At 35.3% G+C, this 20,892-nt stretch overlaps 3 protein-coding genes across 3 annotated transcripts in view; 1 reads left to right on the forward strand and 2 right to left on the reverse strand.

Annotated features, from left to right (window-relative positions):
* The window catches only part of LOTGIDRAFT_118731 (hypothetical protein), a gene marked incomplete at both ends in the record, with an annotated part of 25,812 nt that extends 20,999 nt beyond the window's left edge, over positions 1-4,813 (reverse strand). The window contains one exon of the mRNA XM_009056743.1: positions 4,740-4,813. Within this exon, the coding sequence (XP_009054991.1) occupies positions 4,740-4,813 (74 nt within the window). The remainder of the gene's footprint in view (positions 1-4,739) is intronic.
* Positions 4,814-13,965: 9,152 nt separating this feature from the next.
* On the reverse strand, positions 13,966-15,316 carry LOTGIDRAFT_161343 (hypothetical protein; the record flags this gene model as incomplete). Its single annotated transcript, XM_009056744.1, has 3 exons — positions 13,966-14,123; positions 14,500-14,649; positions 15,055-15,316. 3 exons carry the CDS (start codon positions 15,314-15,316, stop codon positions 13,966-13,968), a joined length of 570 nt encoding a protein of 189 aa, XP_009054992.1.
* Positions 15,317-19,108: 3,792 nt separating this feature from the next.
* Positions 19,109-20,859, forward strand: LOTGIDRAFT_161344 (hypothetical protein; the record flags this gene model as incomplete). Its single annotated transcript, XM_009056745.1, has 2 exons — positions 19,109-20,111; positions 20,849-20,859. 2 exons carry the CDS (start codon positions 19,109-19,111, stop codon positions 20,857-20,859), a joined length of 1,014 nt encoding a protein of 337 aa, XP_009054993.1.
* Between the last annotated feature and the right edge of the window lie 33 nt (positions 20,860-20,892).

A 20,892-nucleotide genomic window follows, 5' to 3' on the forward strand; every position in this document is an offset into this window, starting at 1 on the left:
ATTCCAAACAAAATTCAGCCCCCCCCCCCCCCCCCCTCCGCCTAAAGTAAATAAATGTATGCTGTGTAAACACCAGACTAGAAAGTTAATACAGTGTAATGGTGCTCTAATTGTCATTATATAATCTTCTCTTTTTCCCCTCAAACGAGCTGATAGTCTGCCAAATATCTCTTACACATATCTCAGCCAGTCATGTGAATCAAGATTTGAAATATCTTTTGGCAGCAGCAAGATCTTATGATGATAATATTCTAATCTAAGTCTCCAATATTTTCAACAATTGACATGGAATTGACAAAATGAACAGCTGTCTATTTCATCTCATTGAAGGTGGATCAGACATCTTCACAAAGTCAAGTTATTACGAACTTCGTCATATACCTTGACTGCAATAGTGCACTTTTCTTACATTATGAAATGCAGCAATTTGATTGGAATTTACGGCAGTGAATACAGTCAAATACTACCAAAGACTCTAATTGGCTGTATATGCTACAATCAAACCAAATAGCTGCATTTACAAATTTTTTTAATACATGAAAGGTGGCTATTGCAGTCAAGATATAAGACGTAGTTCGTCATTTGATTGCATTTTCTTTCAGATTTTGTGAGATGAAAAGAGATTTTCATGCGAAAGGATTATTCTAAAAATAGTCGTTTTGTGTGCAGTGACAGTCAAGCGGATGTTTATAAAATGTAGTGTTCTACTTTCAGTTTGGCCAGCTCATTATTTTCATGGTCAAGATATATTTAAATTTTGTCCAGAAACTAAGTATTGGCCAGGCATAGTAACATATTGGAAAGTTCCAACGATTTCTGGAAAAAAGTTATAGAATCTTGAAAATTAACATGGAAACAGATGGCAAATTAATTCCCGAGCATGGGTCCAGCTAATAGAGTGAATTTTTAGACGATTGTTTCCCTTTAAGTAAAATAAAGACCGCCATAGCTTACGTAGTTAAGTATTATTGTTGAACAATAGAAACACATAACACAGTCTTGACAAAACAATTTAAAAAGTCAACATATGAATTAAGCTGCTTTTATAGAAAGTTTTATCTCTCGAGCTGAAATTCTCCATAACATTGTCTGCTTTTGTTTAATCTTTTAGGTAACTTAAACGATTTTTTACTTCAGTGTCTCATCACTTGAGCTTTCAAATCCACGTGTGTCAAGAATTATCCTCGTTTGAAAGTTAAAATGACGACTCGTCTTTACTTGGAACTCTACCATATACAGAAAAGACATCTATAGAAATAGGAAGAGAAATTCATAGTTTGAGATATTTTTGAAGGAATTGTGCGATTTCCTTACATGTTTAGTACATCTGAAGGCTATTTACATATATTCAAAGCCCAAAAAGAGCCCCGAAAATGGCGAACCATCGAAATCCTGTGTCATTCGGCAAATCTCAGAAGTTTCCGTTACGTTGAAACACAGCAGGGTGTTACCAAGCTTGTTTTCGTATGTCCAATCAGATGCCAAAAATATGGCGTTAAGATAACTGATGGGTTGAGTGTACGAATATAAAACGAAATGAAGTCTCGCATCCTACTTTCCTGCATCTGATTGTCAAACTAAGCGACTCCCAAGAAAATTGCGATTCTCATTTTGATTTCCAAATGTTGAGGTGTATTTGCCGTGTTGTCCCGTCGGAACGATTTTGCCATGTTAGTCCCTGCATCACTGGCCTCACTGACCAAATTGACCTTGGGAAAATCTTAAATAAATACTACCTCTAAGGATGACCAAAATATTGAAATTTTTAAACTTGAGTTTTTGTTCGTCTGTGGACCTACCTGGTTTCAAAACTATAATTAAACTCTCTCTATAATCCAATAAGTCCACAAAACTAAGTAATAATCCATTAAACGCAGTGATTTTGAAACATGCTTAGAAGCCAGTTTCAAGAATTATTTAGTTTAATGGATATATCGCCTTCTAAAGAGATTATATTCTTTAGTCATGGCAACTGGTGAGTCCAACTGATGAATATATACACTTGTTAACCAAGTTTGAGACATTTATGTTCATTCTAAGGAGTAATATTTCTGCGGGTTATGAAGTAACTAAGCCAAGTTTATAGTTAAGTTTGTATGCTCTTCCAAAACATGAAAAAATGAAGTGAAAAATCGAATTAAAAGAACGAAAATGCAAGTATAGAATTTCTAATTGAATCGAATGTGTATGTATTACTGATGAGCATACGAACTCTGTTTGACACGAACATCATCAGATTGATGGCATTTTAAATTTTCAGCACGTATTATGAGGCCAATTAAATAACACATGTTTGTGAAAATCCATTTATTAACAATTACTGCTGCAAAACATGTCATGTACGTTAAAGGAAGACAGTCGTCCAAAGGCGTCAATGCGCGGTGCACTATAGATATAATAGAATAAAACAATAAGCGAAAAGTGAGGAATGGGCTCAGACACGACTCGAGTATGGCTTGAAATTCTATATCAAACCTTCATACATAAACCAGTCGATCACACAGTCGCAGTGTTGTATTTAGGAGAGTCGGCCATCGGGGCATAACCCCCCCCCCCCCTCCACCCCTCTACCCAAACACATACCCTCAACCCTTTGGAAGGTCCATGGCCACTTCATGAGCTCTGGGTTTAGGGCTGGACATCCGTTTCAGTGAATAATATATCATGATATGGGAATATTTCACGTTATTTCTTACGTATGGTTTTCTTAACAAACTGTTTTTTTTACCTACAATTTAAATATGTAAGAAAAACACTAAATAACTAAAGATACCATATATCACGATATACCGATATATCGCCCATTGCTATCTGGGTTATATTCTAAAGTGTCATCCATGTAATGGTTAACTACTGTATACCAGACATCACCTTGGTCTGGGTTATATTTCAGCGCCGTATCTACAACATGCCTGAGGGATCAGAGAACAAAAATGAGGCCCGAAGCTCCATTCAGATCAGGCAGCCCACTGCAGGTGTGCTTCTATGATTATATACCTCTTGGCATTAGTGCTTATCATTACAACAGCCATCCCGGCGTCTGTAGTTTTCTCACCGGAAGTGACGATCTCTAGTTTGATTCTACTCCGTTAACTCTCATTATTACATTTCAATGAACAGATATCTGTGATGTACATATCAAAGACAAATTTAAGTGATTTGAACGAGGGTTTCTCTTAAGCCAATTAATTTTGTCTGGTTTATAACGAAATCTATTGAAATTTTAAACATTTTGTCTGATGGTTAACATCAGAAATCCACCCAACTGAAAAGCTTGCTTTAAAACATTAAAAAGGTGAAACAAAATCAAGATATCAATCCTATGTGGAGTCTTTAGTAATTACTCAGATCTACAACTTTTAAAATAATTATGAAGATGATAGAAGAAAAGACTGTGTGACACTGGCATATTTCGAACCTGAGCTTTCATTTTACTCATTGTATTCAGTGGCGGGACTGGCGGCGTCAACCTTTCGAGACTGGAGTACAAATAGGGGACAGACTGATTCAATGGGTGGACAACTGCGCCGCCACTTTGCAAACAAATGGTTATGACTTTAACATGTAACAGTCTATCACTTGTTAGTTATGTTCTTATCGTTGTATAACGAGACAATTCTTTACTCATTGCCTTTGTACAAAACAAGCTGAAAACCGACATAAAGTCATCAAAACCTAGTTATAATTTCCACCTGTTTGAATCTACGGTATTCTGTATTGATGAGGTCACATAGCATAACGCATAAATTAATATAATACACTTATAACATCATTATCAGATTTTTTCCAATAATAATTATTTTTATAACAGTATTACTAACTTGAGCAGCTGCTTATTTAATGTTAACAATATGATGTGACCTAAACGAACTGCGATCTAGATTTAACCTGAACGAACTACGATCTAGGTTTAACCAGAACGAACTACGATCTAGATTTAACCTGAAAGAACTACGATCTAGGTATGACCTGAACGAATTACGATCTAGGTTTAACATGAACGAACTACGATCTAGATTTAACCTGAATGAACAACGATTCAGGTTTAACCTGAACGAACTACGATCTAGAGTTGGTTTGAACGAACTACGATCTAGAGTTGATTTGAACGAACTACGCTCAACATTTTAAACCTGAATAACGAACTTCGATCCAGATTGAACCTGAATTACCAACATCGATAACCTAAATAACGAACTATGGTCTAGATTTGACCTAGGTAACGATTTATTAGATTCTACCTAAATTGAGAACAAGGATCTTGATTCAGTCTGAATTAACGAATTTCGACCTAGATTCATTCTGAATGACAAACTGCAATCTAGATTGAACCCGGATAACGATCTTTAGTTAACCTAAGTAACGAACTAAGATTTAGATTTAAACTAAATTTAAACTGAATAACGAACTGCCATATATATTTAACCTAAATGAGTAACTATGATCTAGATCCATTCTGAATGACAAATCGCGACTTACGATCTAGGTTTAGTCTGAGTAACGACTTACGATCTAGGTTTAGTCTGAATTACGACTTACGATCTAGATATAGTCTGAATAATGAATTATCATCTAGATTTAGTCTGAATAACGAACTATGAAATGGATTCAACCTGAAAAGAGGACTGGGAACCAATTTTGTGATCACTGTGTACTCCAATGGGCCGGATGAACAACTCATGATTAGGAAAGTTGGATTTTAAAAATATATAAACATGACATATTGGTATCAATCTTACCTTAAAAATGCTACAACACCAACCCTAGCTATATCCTCTCGAGCTATATTCCACGTTTCACGAACTAAATCCATTTGACACTCGGTAAAACTGGGACGTTCTCCTAAATCCATCTCATTCGAGGACGCAATCGACGCCTTGCTGTTTTCCACTAAAGGAGGTTTTTGTAACATTGTAGGTGTACAGCCCATTCTTTGTATTAAAATACGTCGTTTATCTGATCAATGAGTTCGTTTGTACGTCCAAAGTCCTAAATTGGAAATTTACCCTCCATTTCCAAAACTAGCTGTACTGATGAGCATATGAGTTATATCCGAAACACGTGTCGGCGGCATGAGATAAGCTTTTTTTTAATTATAATATTGTAATGGTGAACACATGATGCCACTGGGATTTGGGCCTCACATTATCATCGTAGAGTCATGACACAGTATACTTCCAGAAGACCTACCATCGCCTAGCGATTAAGATCGTCAACTATAGTCTTCTCGTAATGAAGCCAGTGTGTTTAATGCTATTGTATTTTATGATTACATCCTATGAAGCTAGATTGATGAACGAGATAACTAGGCCACATATCGACTGTTTTTATTTGAGATGAATACTCCATTTAACGAAAACAGGGAACGCATTTTCAACTGCCCGATTTCGCTTACAAGGCTCTATCGTCATAGTAACTTTTCACAGCAAGAACATATTACTTTCATGAAATATCTATTATGTATATAACTATTCCTTCAGCAACACGTTTCTTATTCAAAAACACTGATTTCACAACCAATTCTAGCAATAAGACAAAAATATAACATCCATAAAGAAAAATCAATCTTATGATGAAACACAATTAAGAATTTGGCATATGTTGTTAGACACCGAGGTAACTTAACTTATATAGTTAAATAACTGGCATATCTTGAACTAAATTTCAATTGAATGATTGCACGATATGGTTAACGCAAATAGATTCGTAACAATTTCTTCTACTGTTACTAGATCACATACTGTTACTGTTTGATTGAGTTTCCCAATTGATACTAGTTTTACCATTTTAGTTCAAGAAACGAGTGGGCAGCGAAAACAAGGAACGCATATTATAGTGATAGCCATAAACACAATGTAGCACTATGTAATCCCTATTTTATTGTTCACACGTCGCAAATAACTCACACAAAAATTCACTTCGTAGTTGGATTTCTAACTCTACATCGTCCTTTGTGCAGAATAAAACTGTTCATTGATACACTGTAGGTTTAAAGTAGGTTTTCTCAATCACCAGTATGTTATTGTTAGGCCGGTATAATAAACAGTGGACATTAATAAAACTAGAAACTCTGAGTTTTCTGGCAGTGTGTTACATTGGTTCATAGAAACGCTTTTGACATTTTTAAAAAGGGATGGTAAAGCGTTTTTCTAAAAAGGGACACTTATAGCATAGATTTGCACCATTACGACTTTACGACTGCGTTTTATGACGTCACTATCGCAAGTTTCTTATATATCAATAGTAGCTTTTGAGAAAAGCCACAGATGCCTGACTGAAATTTATGCAAAAAATCGTGCAAAATGATGATATCAATATCCTCGATACATATGAAAATTTTAGAAAACCTCTTTACGATTCCTTTAATGAATAGTAATTCCACGAGGATTTGGTAATAAAGTAAGTTTTTATTCTGTGTCAGTCTGAAGACGGAATATAAAATAGTAAGTTGTACGTTGCTCTGTGGATAAACATATATGTATATTACCATTCGTTTCACTCAAAAATATTACTTGAGGCGGGGTCAAACTGCAAACCGACACTTATGAAACGCGTTACCAGTAACGTACAGAATAGAGAATCGTTTCAATGCGTACAATCCTATAACGAAGTCGATATACATAACAGAACTGGTTATACTCATCATGGTATATCGGAGAGCATCTAGATTTTGAACGACTGCTAGATCTGTGAGATCGACTACTGGAAAGCTGTCAAGAGTTGCCCATGTTCCAAATCAAGATATCCCTGGTGATTACAATGGGATTCTGCTACATACCTCGTGAAAGTATTATCTTTGATGTTGTCACGCAATGTACTACTAGGAACAACATCAGATATTACCCAACCACCGATAAAAAAACCACAATGAAAGTCTATGACTCCTGCATGCTGATATCGACTAGTTTATCTAAATTAGAATTTAATTGTAGCTTGCAGCTAATATTAGATGTTTATAAATCATCTTAATGATTTCCCATCACAATGGTATTAACGGAATTGCCATTAGGTTATCTTGCCTTTCCGTACGAGTAACACTTCTGAATCACATCTTTGTTGTAGCAGGAAGTTTTGAATGGGGTCATCAGGTCGTATACTTACGTTTCCGACAGAGAGATAGAAGATTAGAACAGGACAAACACCATTCTAATTCCGTTCAAGTCAAATATTGTACAGAATAGAAAGACATAAACGCCATAATTAAAAAAATACAAAATACAACGAAGGAGAGTAAAAAAACTCTATTATAAGAACAGAAAATTAGGAGACTTAACTCCATTTCATTTCATTAGCTAATACAGGAACAGAACGCTGGGACATAACATTCCATTTCATTTCATAAGTACAGAACAGTAGAATAAAAACTCTATTACCCAAATAAAATGTCATTTCGTTTCATAACGTACAATCATGGGTACAATACATTAGGACATAAAAACCCCTTTCACTTCATACAGAACAGTAGGACATCAAACACTTTTTCATTTCATCCCAATACGATACAGAACAGAAGAACATAAATCCTAAAAATTAGAGAACATTCAGAAATATTTAATATTCTGCAATCTGATGGCGGTAGAACATAATACTCCAACTGATTATTAATGTTATTTAAAATCTTCACGTGGAAAGTAGTTGTTAACTAATTGAAAAATAATTGCGTTTTCGTGTCTTATAAGTTCTGAGTGAAATTATATATGCCTCATATTTAATAGTATCAGCATTTCTTTGATATTGCTATTTGCACATCTTGATATCCATATAAACGTATCGTAATAGTTTTCCCATTCGCCAGTCCAATCTTAGAAACTGAAGATAAGAAAGCGATATTGTCCACCTGAAAAAAGTAACTGAGTGTAACAAATAATAATTTAATTTTTCTGCGCTGGACTTTTTAAGTTTGAGGTATTCATTGGTATATGACTATGTTTTTTGTGATTTTAATTAGGGTTTTTTTTATCATAGCCTCTTCTCACCGGACTGTGACCATTTGTGATCTTACAGCGACATAAAATGTACTAGGGCGAGGTCAAACGTAAGGAAAACTAGAGAAAAAGTCCCTAAAAAATTATCTAAAGTCAACCTATAACCTCGAGTTATGCAACTCGCTTTTATACTGCTCAAGGAGATGTCACATCGCTTGTCTGGCGACCTCTTCGATTCTATGACTATTTCAAAGCGTTGCAGAACAGATCGCCGAACATTGTCCAAAATACACGCCGTGACTCGGCGAATAGAGGCGACAATTGCCTGGCGGGGCATTATAGATCTCAGTTTTATCGAATTAAGTTTGGTCTCACTTTTAGTTTTGAATGCTTTAAGAGCAATTAGTCTATATTCATCAAATAGTTGATGTGTGGACTTTGCCTTCATTTGAGACTGCGTTAACACTTATATTTATTTTCCTCGTGTGAAATCAAATGCCAAAATATTTAATTAGAATGCAAACTATTTTATCTAGTATCTATTATTTATAGATCTTTTTAGTTGGCAAGTTAAACGTCACGTTAAATAAAATGACACTTCAGTTTCAATCCACAAAGGACTGGTGGTTATAATCGAACCTATAACTTTTGGTCATTTATCAAATTTCAAATAAGTGAAGTGTCGCCTTTAAGTAAAAATTATATACAAATGTAATCCAATCCAGATAAAAGACAAAATTATTATACTAAATTTATTTAAAAAATATCCATTTTCATATGAAACATTGACCCTATTTTAGATTAAGTTCTGTTAAAAAGTTTATTTACTGTTAAATATGTGTTTATTGTCGCCATTTGATATTATCAAAACAAATAGCCTATTAGGTGTGCAAACATTTATTCACAAAAACCAATTATTACACCATTACTAGCGAATTGGGCGTAATGAATAGCTCTTCAGAATTACATAAACATTAAATAAATGGCATTACTTTGTTTACTCTAAATGAATTTTCCTGTCTCATTAGCCCACACTGAGGCAGACGAGTCAGTCATGTAACCTCATTCCAATTTATTTGTAAGAGAATTTACATGACGTGACGCATATAGATAGAGGATCTTAAACGAGTACTTATGTAATATGAAATTAATGAAATGAGTTGCCAGATTTAATATTCCCTTGACGCCTTGATGATACAATACAATACACATACTTATATAGCGCCCTATCTTAAATACCCTAAAGGGCATGAAAATATTTAATCCGGCAACACACTTTATAAATTTCATATTACAAGCACGAGTGAAAGATATAATTCTATTTATCACACAACATATTACATTTTGTCTAAATTCCTTGCAAAGTTTCTATATAGGGCCATCATATGAGGTCAGCCCCTTTGGCCTTGCGCGTAGGAAATATGATCTTGATAAACACGTTCATGTTTTAACTAAATACAAAAGTTTTAATCAAATTTATGTTTTGTGGACTAATTTCATGCCATTTATCTTCAATTTTAACCCAGTCGTCAACTTCGAAATATGCCAATGCGAATACATGACCTAATATACACAGTGCTGCGAGTCCATATTGTTTTTTATGAACCCGTGTTATGAACCTGGGAACTGTTGTGTGATAAAGGAGGATACTTCATATCTCGTTAATGATACCGCAAATTGACTGAAAATTTTAATTAATGGAAGTGGTTTGGATTGGCAATTAATTAGAAGAATAATTATATGCCTGTATAATAATAAAATTTACAAAACAATCCTTATGTCATTATTATCCCTTTTAAACTAGGATTACAATGAGGGTTTACTTTTTATAACACATAATCTGCAATAGCCATGTCAATATTTTCACCTCAGTTAATCATACTGGCGTCATTCAGTCTATCTAGACTATCAATTCTTATTACAAAAAAACATAATAGAAAAATAGTGCCTGCTATCTTAAACTAAATTATTGCATCAAATAGCTAACAGACCGTGACACGATAGCAGTGAGCAAACATTATTCTCAACTATCGTGTTAAACTGGCTATCGGTTTGTGAAATGACAGACTTATTAAAATAAGATCAAACTTTCTTTCCTTTTTTATTAGCTTTTATATCTAATGTAGCCACTTTGACGAAAGCTTCCTAAAACATTCATCCAATTACGCTTTTGAACTAACCTGATGGCCTCTGCTTTAACCAATCAAATTTTTACTGGGTCAGTTGGGGACATCCAATAAAATGGCGTTTTCTTATTTCAGTGGACTTGATCATAATTTTATACTGCTGGGATACAACTTTTGTTCACGTCACAAAATCCCAGCGCTGGAAAGGCAAGAAATTTAATTGGTTAGGTTAGTTCAGGCTTTTTAAATTAGCTAGCACTGATCCACGATTTTACTATCGGTTAAACTTGATCAAAATTACCGTGTCCAACTGGCAAACTTATTGTGACATGATAGCGATCAGTCACCATTGATCAGAACTATTGTTTCCAACCAGCCTACCGATTGTGACACGATAACTTTGGGCCAATATTTATCTAAACTGACTTGTCAAACTTTTGCGACACGATCTAAATCATCGTGCTCAACTATCAATGCAACATGATAACAGTGAACCACCATTGATGAACACTATCGCCTCCAACAAGCTCACAGAAAGTGTCACGATAACTTTGAGCCATCATTGATCAAAACTATTGCTTCCAGTTAGCCTACAGATTGTGACACGATAGCGATGAGCAACATTGGTTAAAACTAGGGTTTCCAACTTGCCTACAGATTAAAACACAATAGCAAGGAGCCGCCATTGGTGAAAAATAACGTTTTCAACTAGCCTACAGATTGTGACAGCATTGAGCCAACATTGATTTAAACTAACTTCAAGCTAGCTCAAAGATTGTGACACCATATCAGTGAATAAACTATCGAGTTCCACTGGCAAACAGATTGTAATACGATAGTAATGAAACAACATTGATCTTCTATTGTTGTGATAAAACATTATTTTTGAATTTTGAATCCAAAAAATTGAAAATGTATTGTTTTTAATTCCTTAATCTTAAAAACACGTACAATTATAATAGAATGACAGATGGACTGACTGATATCACAAACATCAACAACAAAAACGAACTGTGCTTGTACCGTGGACTAGAATGCAGAATAGGTCTATTTGTTGTCAGACTGGTATTCTTACATCCACTGTAATGAAACATAAACAATGGTTATCTGATGTTAGTACAGTTATATATCATTGTATGTAGTTTACTTGCCAAACCATCGCATAACTTGAATACTTCCCGTCAGCAAACAGCCAAATAGTAAATAATCATAACAAAATAAAGAGAGATAATAAATTTGAGCTGATTTGGATTCGTAGGTTCGAGTTCCCAACTAATTACCAGTTGCAGAATTCATTATATTGGTGATTGTACTTAGAATCCCACTTAAGGTACCCCCAAATTAAATCTTTTTTTCTATATTATATGTAGGACTGACTGCAAGACGTCATTGGGTTAGTGGGACAAATGGTCGTGGGTCCTAATTTCGATCGCCCCGTGAAAATATGAAATATGTCATCTTTCCTTATTCTTCCAATTGCAATTATTAATGCCAAGAGGCTGGGCATGGACCAGCTGGATCTTTCCTGTAAAATATGTTGTTTATTTCTTTTTTTAGTTGAATGAATATGGCGTCCAATGGCTACAGTATGCAATGGGAAACATTTTGCTAGGTCAATTGCATTATTTTTCTTTTTCTTTTTCATTAAAGTTATTAATTTTGCCTAAAGTCAAAGGCCAATATTCCATTATGACAAATAAAAATATTTCCATCCGTTCACTTTCTAGCTTTAAGGTACGAAACGGTGGGAGGTTTTCATAATAGCACTGATTTTAACCTCCCCGCTCTTATACATAAATAGACAAGCGGAGTTAAAAAAAACTAGGCCTTAAAGGGATATTTTGACAACTATCTTCACAATGTCTAACTATTACGAACATCGTCTTTGACAATGTCAAACTATTACGAACATCGTCTTTGACAATGTCAAACTATTACGAACATCGCTTGGACAATGTCAAACTATGATGAACTTCGTCTTGGGCAATGTCAAACTATTATAAACTTCGTCTTTACAATGTTAAACTATTACGAACGTCGCAATTTGATAGGATTGTACTTGAGCGAGTGCAGCCAATCGACTGTAATCATTTGGCTTATTGTTTACAGACTTTCCGTTAAGATCTCTTATTTCTTTGCCTATAATTCAATTAAATGACAGCATTTTCAAACTTCTGTGATGAAAGAATGGTGGGTATTACAGTCATGGTGAAGATGTAAAAATATATGTTGTACCAAGCCAAAAATTTCAGTACAATTACGCAATAATAGAAATAAAATAGGGATTAATGCCTTATTAAAAAAAAACAGCAGAACGCATTTTTGAAATTAAATTTAATGTTTCAATTTTCATATTCAAAAAAAAAAAAAAAATACATATATTATTTTCAAAACTCTTCAAAAATTATAAATGACAAGAAACATTACACAAAAATTAATGTGTCTTTAGAAAATAAAAAAAACACCTCGAACAATAAGCAAGGCAATAATAGAGTTGAGCAGCTGCAGAAACAATTTTATTTTTGACAGAGACAAATTTATTATCATTATTCTGACCACAGCAAAATACCATTGTATCAAGTATTATTCTCTGTAACATAAGATAGCCATTGTGGATTTCCACGGAATCATGACTCCAACAACTGAAAACTGACATATACCAAGCAAATAAAGTCGGGAATTTAAAGTTTCAGTTAAAAAAGAATTTATCCTCATGAACGCGTCTTCAAAGATGTTCAAAGTATATTGTGGTTTCCTCAAGTTCCATGCATGTCGTTCAAAATTCAACTGGTTTCGATTATTTTATCTGCGTGTATGATGACTCTTAAAGTATATAATCCACAAATCAGCGTCATATTACAATATTTGAGAACAATGGTGGCTCATTGTTATCGTGTTACATTCTATAAACTAGAATGTTGCGACAGTTAAGATAGTAATGCTTTCTTATGGCTATTTTATCACAGTCTGCTGTTTAGCATTTGATCAACACAAATTTATGTTTTTGCTGTTTGTAGAACCTGATTTAAGATATATAGCAATAACAGTATCAAATAATGAAAAGGAACATTCATCAGGAAACGACAAAACATAGCGAAGCCTTGATGTTCGAGATCTTATAGAATAGCAAAGTCAAAACACCAAAACTTAAAAAAAGTATTCCTTTCACTGCCACTTTAAATAAAAGACAATAAGATGCAAATTACTACAAAGAAAAAAGCTATCAATATATGAAGCTAGAAACAAAGACGTAAAGAGGCCAATTTCATGGAATTACCCTTGAAATGACCACCATATTTTTAGACCACAATTTTCAGCTTCCGGTAATCTCAGAAATTACAACAGAATCAAGAAGCTTAGTTTTACTGGGATCGATACGACAGCAATTATGTCAAGTTTAACTTGCTTCAGGGTTTTCTTACGTCTCGTCAAACCCGTAACTTTATTAGTCTCTACAACACCAGTCCTGCGTGCAGTTATCCGTTAAACGTTTTCCTACGCCGCAGGCTACAGCTAAATGACATGACAAGAATCTTTAACGTTACTGCTGCCTTTGCGTTTTGGTTTTATCCACTGAACGATGATCTGTATCAAATCATTGTGTTAGTAGTTAGTAGTATCTTTCAAAACCTGTATATCGTTTTGCTTTTTTGTATTGAAGGAATCGTGTCTTACAATTGGTTGTAGAAGGGACGTTTTTCGAAAACTGTTTCTTGAAAACAGCCAGTAGACAATAACGTTAATAGAGGGCCTCACTTGGTAACGTAGACAAAACATTTAAAACACAAAAACAGAGCGACTCGTTCATAAAACAAAACATTAAAATCACTTCATACTGTAACAACATATGAAGACATCGTATACCATATATGTTACTATTCCATAAAGACTACAATGTTTAATGGATATCTAATTTACATAAAGTTTCTTGCGTCAATTAGTAAAGCACAGCCGACAAGAGTTTCTAATAAAAGGGCTATAACGGTAAATATGAACGACCAGGATAGTGTGTGCATTCCAAGATCTTTAAACATAGACGCGAATATTATCACTGCTAGTAGATAAGCTGCACCTGAAACATAGAAAATGAACATTGAATTAACATACAGCTTAACACATTTGAATCAGTCAACGTTTTGTAAATCATAGGTCCATAACATAATTCGAGCATCCACATATATCGTATCCATGTAGCTGTCAGAACATTCTTCGGGCGACGCAATTCTTTGCGATCAGAAATTTGCTTGCTTTTTCAGTCCTCCTGTTTTGACAATGGCTGTCATATAGTGTAAACTTAACTTCTCTCCCTCCCCCACTTTTGTTTAAACATCTATAACATCAAGCATACTAACCCTTTCCCTCCCCACCAAACCCCCGTTTTGATATAATGCATGTACCCCGATTTACAGACAAAGGCTGGAATCCATTTTAAATCCCTTTAACCTTACTTGAAAGAATGCAGATAATACCAGCTGCCATGGCTAACTTGGTATTCTTCTTAAACCGGTGCCAGAAAATATAGATTAATATTAGAGCCACTGATATATTACTTCCTACAAAACCAAATATACTGAAAGCTTGCACTGAGGCGTACCAATCTGAAAGCATACAAATAGTACAGTTTAGTCAGCATTCTGAAAATTGAAACCGGAAAAGTTTCGAGTCTAGGGTCTACTTGGTCATAAGCCTCCCTTGGAGTTTCTGAGCGAGAATTTTTTAGAAATTGATTTGATGCATTCTGACACATATTTTGAAGCAAAGACGAATAAAATGTTTAAATTCATAAGAAATGAAGTGGCTGTACTATTGGCGCCGCCTCTACTTGTGAGACACCTGCCCTGTGATCATTTTTAATATGTTTTGAGACAGTTTGTCGTTTCTTCTGAAAAAGTCATGTCATATAATATACTGTGCAGAAGACAAAACGTTTTGTGAATGGACAGACGAACAGGTATTTTGTGGTAATGATGCGACGCCGAGTTTCCGGGGCTAATCATACCTACCTATTCGAACTCCTGCTGTATCTAAACATGGTGTTTGTAGGGATGTCCCGCAGATCTTCCACAGCCCGACACCTAACCTGGAGTCGTTCTCATAACCCTCACCCCACGAAGTCGTAGTAAACGATATCCAAGATGACAGATTCGCGAAAAGATTAAAAATCAGAGTTATTTTGCCGAGAATTGAAATCTCGGACAATCCGGTCGCTTTTATATCCATACTTTTTACAGAATATTCTTCCGATGTGAGTACAAATATGTCCATAGTGAAAAATCCAGTAAAAACAAAATGGAGGTTGAAGTATGTATGGTATTCATTATTTATGATTTGTTTGTGTATTTATGTCGCCATGTTGTGGACAATGGTACTCCATCTTGTTGACACTACAGTATTATGATCATAAAACTTGTCGTTAGATTGGATGAAAGAGGTCGCGAGTCCGCAGAGTTGAGGGGTAGACATATGGAGTGGTAATCCTTTACCCCGTCCGCTTTCTTGTAAACACGGGCATCGTAGAATATCCGGTAATGTCTTGATGGACTCATTAATGGTTAAGCTTTGTATAGATATCAAAATATATGCGAAATTTGTCTTTCAACATGTTGAAAACTCTAAAAGCAAGCGAACCAAAAGTGCGTCAGAGCAGTTCTCATAAAAAGTGAATTTTATATCTGGCCCCTAAATGTGCCGTTATCATATACCATGTCTGAAATGAAATGAATGGAGTTTTACGTGTATAAGGTCAGATTCAAACTTAAGGCATCTAATCCTTTCGAGCGAGATTTCGACACCTGTCTGAATCTCAAAGACATATTTCTTGCCCCAAGATGCATTTGTGAATCGCCTTTGCACTTTGCCAATCCAACTCGTCACCGATACATATAGTTGGGTTATCTCCCATGTATTGTGTACTGACTACAAGTTAACGGTTTACCATTGCTGTGGATATACTAGTATTAACAAACTTTACAAATTGAGATAATGAAGACTTCAGTTGAATCAAATCAATATTTTATACGACCTTAAAGGTGTTCCTGTTATTTGCTGCTCCCCATCATCGCCACGCCGACATACATCAGATTGTCCGTTTCCTAACAGATCAGATGTAAGTTGAAACAACTTTCCTGAAATTTGTAGCGGTTAAATTGTTTCTAACGAAAAGGTCACATTATTTGTGTTACTGCAGGCACGTCAAAACGTTTTTTCTTAAATGTTTAATCAAGACAGTATTGTGTAGCTTTGCGTATTCTGTATGAACTATGAGGTTAAAGAGAGATGATCGTCTAAATAATGGTCTTGCCAGTCTTTAAGGTTTAATTTCAACTATCTTTTTTACTTTTCAAAGTCGAAACACGAAGTCGGTCTGAAATGAAATGTAAAAAACAACAGTGAGTGACGCGGTTGATGTCCAGAAACCTAGATTCTCCTCATTGACCGATAACTATTTAGACGACAATATGCTTTTAAAACAAATCCCAATTTGTACCATGTGACATATAATGATTATATATATATGATAACCCGGGCGCCTGTTTAAGTTTACATGTACTATCAATGTAAAACGTCGTGTTTAATCATACTGTATTATTAGTCCACTTATAACAAAACAGCTTATAGTTTCATATAGCTCGAGATAGTAACTTACTGAAGTGATACAGTCGTCTAAATATTCGTTGTAGCAGCTGATAGAACTTAAACGGATATATTCTATATTGTAGTATACCATCTTGACAATATCAAGCTATTGCGAACATTCATCTTATACATCGTCTGCAATAGTTCTTGTATTACGGAAGTTTGTAAATGGGTCAATTTGATTGGATTGTATGCTAGCTAATACAACCAATCAGAGGCCTCGGCAGAAATTATGTGAAAACATTATGTTTGCAGTCTTCCTGTCCAAGGCTCTGACTGGATGTATTCGCCAGAATCAAATCAAATTGTTGCATTCCGTGATACAAGACTAGTGGTTATTCCAGTCAAGGTATTAGTATGCCTTGACATTGTGAAGATGTAACCAGTCGGAAGAACTTCTTTTCAGCTTCCTTATCAAAAAGCACACCTGGCGCACTGTTCATTTGACAATCATTTTAGCATTTGGTTTACCAAAATAAATTCCAACTGAATCATTTTTTAGGTCATCGGTGTTTATACAATTGTGAACGAATCAGGTGTCAGTTTCCTTTTTTTGCATAGCAAAAGCTTGAATTGAACTCTATCAGTGGTGGACTAAATAATTGGACGACTCTATACCTTTATAAATCCAAACATGCATTGTCATGTTTAGTTTGAAATGTAAAATCAATTTAAATTTGAAAGAAATCTCACCAAAAGTAACTTAGTAATAGGGATTTGAGTGTATAGTAGATTGGTGTTTTGGCGTGATTAGCCTATATAATCTTCAACAATTAAATGTTCAATCTATACGACTGTGGATATAGTACAGTTTCAATAGTTAACCGTGACAACGTAGGTTTAGGATTACTGTAATCTAATGTATAGGCTATAGTTTATCCATAGCGACGCATTGTTCTCGTCCAAACCTTTACCAGTAGAATAGAGAGAATTTTAAAACGGTATGTGTATAGTTTGAAAAGATATTTGGTTGATTTGAACATTGGAAACAAATTGAAAGTAGGAATATTTTAATCTCGAGTTTGCATTCGACAGGTTTAGATCACGTGGTACATTTTTAACAAGTGTGATATAACGTTATTCGATAACGTCATGTTTTGATACGTTAATTAGAATGTAATATCTGTTGTTCAACGTTATACCATTATATCTGCTATAGACATGAAATTTGGATTACTGTAGTGCTGGGAAGACTTACTGTGCTAAAAGTCAAGGTAAATATAGGAATGTGGTTCTTGTCGAAGTCTGGAATGCAATCATTGATTATTGTTACTCACAGCTTATTGTGAGCGAGTCAAGGCAACGTGAATTTTTATATATAATAGACACTAACTGAATCAAAGTTAGATTTTAATAAAGCTACAGAATGGAGTAACCTGAGTATTTCAATTTTGTTATCACAATAACCTCAGAATATTCACTATTTTTCTTTACAGATAGAGCAACCTTATTTGTTGAAGAACCCTGGCATTAGCAGGTGAAAACAACCATCTGTGAATCCGAAGTTGGTAGGTGTTTAAATCCGTGCTCTTAAACTGAAAAGTGAATTGTAGAATGTTGCCTATAACGAACATAACCAACATTTAAATGTTTGGATGAAACGAATTTGCGCAAATCTAACATATTTGAAGCAACTGGGCGAGATTTTAGAATTTAGAAAAGTGTAGGAAATGAATATTTAAAATTTGGAAAAGTTATACTGAATTGACACTTGCAATCGCAGAGCGGAACAGTGCTGTTGTTGGTTATTTCAATTTAACTTAACGTCTTTTCCAGTAACGTAGTAACAAAACAGATGGTACGGGTCTACAATTATTGATACCAGTGAAATATAAAGAAAAAATAATCATATAATTCTGAAAGCAATTAAGCCAACGGGTCTGTGGTTTTGAATTTACCCGTTTCCACCCCAGAAACTTGGATTAATCTTAGGCGGATTAACAGATTACACCAAAGAATAATCCCGGCTTAGTTGACACAGTGCCAAACGATTTCATTATTGTGTGACTCAGCTAATCCGAGTTCACTTGCAGGTTCGAGAATTTACGTAAATAAGTTACTACTTGCATTGAGAATATGTTTAAGTCAGTGAACTATTGTCAGTTATGAATTTCCTACTGCGAACATAAGTATACATGTGTTTCAGATACAGAATCCATCGATAGTGAACTATTTACTACATTATTAAGTGCACATGCGTTTCACTTCATGAGTGAATTTGACATTGCCAGCGACACCCGCATTTGACTTTGTCAACGAATCGTTTACCAGTAATATAACATTAGACGATATCATATCGGGAGACACCATTAAATCTGAAGAAAACTATAACTTGTGATGTTTAATGAGGCCCATAGTGTAATCAACAAGACTCTCTTTTGAGCACAGATTTCACAAAGATTAGAAACTGAAAAATTCAAAATGGCGGACAGTGGTAGCGAAAAGGACATACTGTCGAATCTGAACAAAGACTTCAAAAAATCCAAAGCGGAACAAATATTACGGTTGTTAAAAGACCAAGAGTGTTTGAATCAAAAGTTTAAGGAATTTGCGCTGGAGTCAGACGACTCGGATGTAAAAACGGACGACGAAACTGGAAATCTGACAGAGAGTGATGAATCTATTGAAGAAACGGAACGAAAACTGGCCGAGACTATCTCTTTAAGACGACACAGTGGAGTGCGATGTAAAACTTCAATGGGGTTCTATAATGATATTGAGTGCGATGACGACAGTGGAATAGCAAGTCGAGATCCGTCTGCAAATCCAATACACCAACATCAACGATCTTCTAAATCTAATCCACGAAGACGAATGTATACCCCACGAGAAGATAAACTGGACCTGAGTGACACGGAGCCAGACGAGCAGGTTATTGAATCTGCGCGTGCTCCCTCCAGATCGAAAGGCGGCTATGGAATAAGATACGAGCTCTCGCTACTCAAAGCGACACAAGACCCTGAGCCCCCGAACCCTATAGTTAATGATTCTTACATCCGGCGTCGACCACGACTGTCATCAGCTAAAATTGAACCATTAGGTCGGAAAACTCCTATTAGAAGTTTTTGTGAAGGTCGTGAAGGACTGGAAGATGTTACTTACAAAACTTATTCCCCTTTACCTCCCCGGAGTTTCACTCCACAAACATTTACCCCAATAGGCGCTGTGTCTTCATCCGAATTGCACCCGTCACGACTTCTGAATCGTAGCAGCACTCTTGTGGATCGTGGATTGAGATCTGGATGTTACGTTCCTAAATCCCGACCATTTACCCCCACAGAGGCGGCTTTACACGACACCAGAGCCTCGCCCGTAACACGACCCAGGCGAAAATTACCAGATATAGCAAAAGCTAAAGCATTGACAGTGATGAAATTACCTCCATTAGAGTCTAATAAATCTTTGAGCGGACGTGAATTTATAGGTTTGTCTACAGAACCGTGTGCTTCTGATATCCGGTGTTGAATGGGTCGATGATTAGACAACATGTGTTTTCCAGCACGAATATTCAGGCATACTGTATCGGTCATTATTAGGAACCGGATAATTGAACAAGAAGGCAACCGGTTGGTTAGCAGAGTTATCAGTTTGACATACGATGCTAACGTCCGGATAAACCATGTTTGTAATGAAGCTGACAATGCGGTGTCAACAGGGGAACCTGATGTCATGACATGTCTAGTTTAAAAATACAGTTTACTACAAACAACTGGCCACACACATCTTTTCATCAACCACCAATGACTAGCAGTACTTTCTGATTTCATTGACTACCTACAAAATTGATGGTTGAATTTTTAACGATGGAACACTCATCGAACGCGTCCCGAGAAAGTCATGCCATATTGTGTAAATGCTTTTATATGTTTGTGACATTGCTTAAGGAGTTTTATGTGCTTTTTCATCTATCTATTTCAATTGTCCAATGCAATCCAACTTCTGCTAGTCTACAATTTGATAAAAACGTAGCAACGGAAGTGGTGAACAGCCTGTGTTCATCTATAACTGCTTTAAATGGCGGAATTGACGAGAGGCACTAGAATTATGTTTTACCATAACTATAAGACGGCCAAATCCCCCTAAAAAGTCGTCTTTTATCCAGGCCAAACTGTGATTATTATTGTCCAACTGTGATATTGTTATGTTTATTATTGTTTACAGTTGTATTATAACTTATATAATGAGTAAATCCTATTTATTTGTCA

The sequence above is a fragment of the Lottia gigantea genome (genome assembly GCF_000327385.1).
Source record: "Lottia gigantea unplaced genomic scaffold LOTGIsca_29, whole genome shotgun sequence".
Classification (NCBI taxonomy): domain Eukaryota; kingdom Metazoa; phylum Mollusca; class Gastropoda; family Lottiidae; genus Lottia; species Lottia gigantea.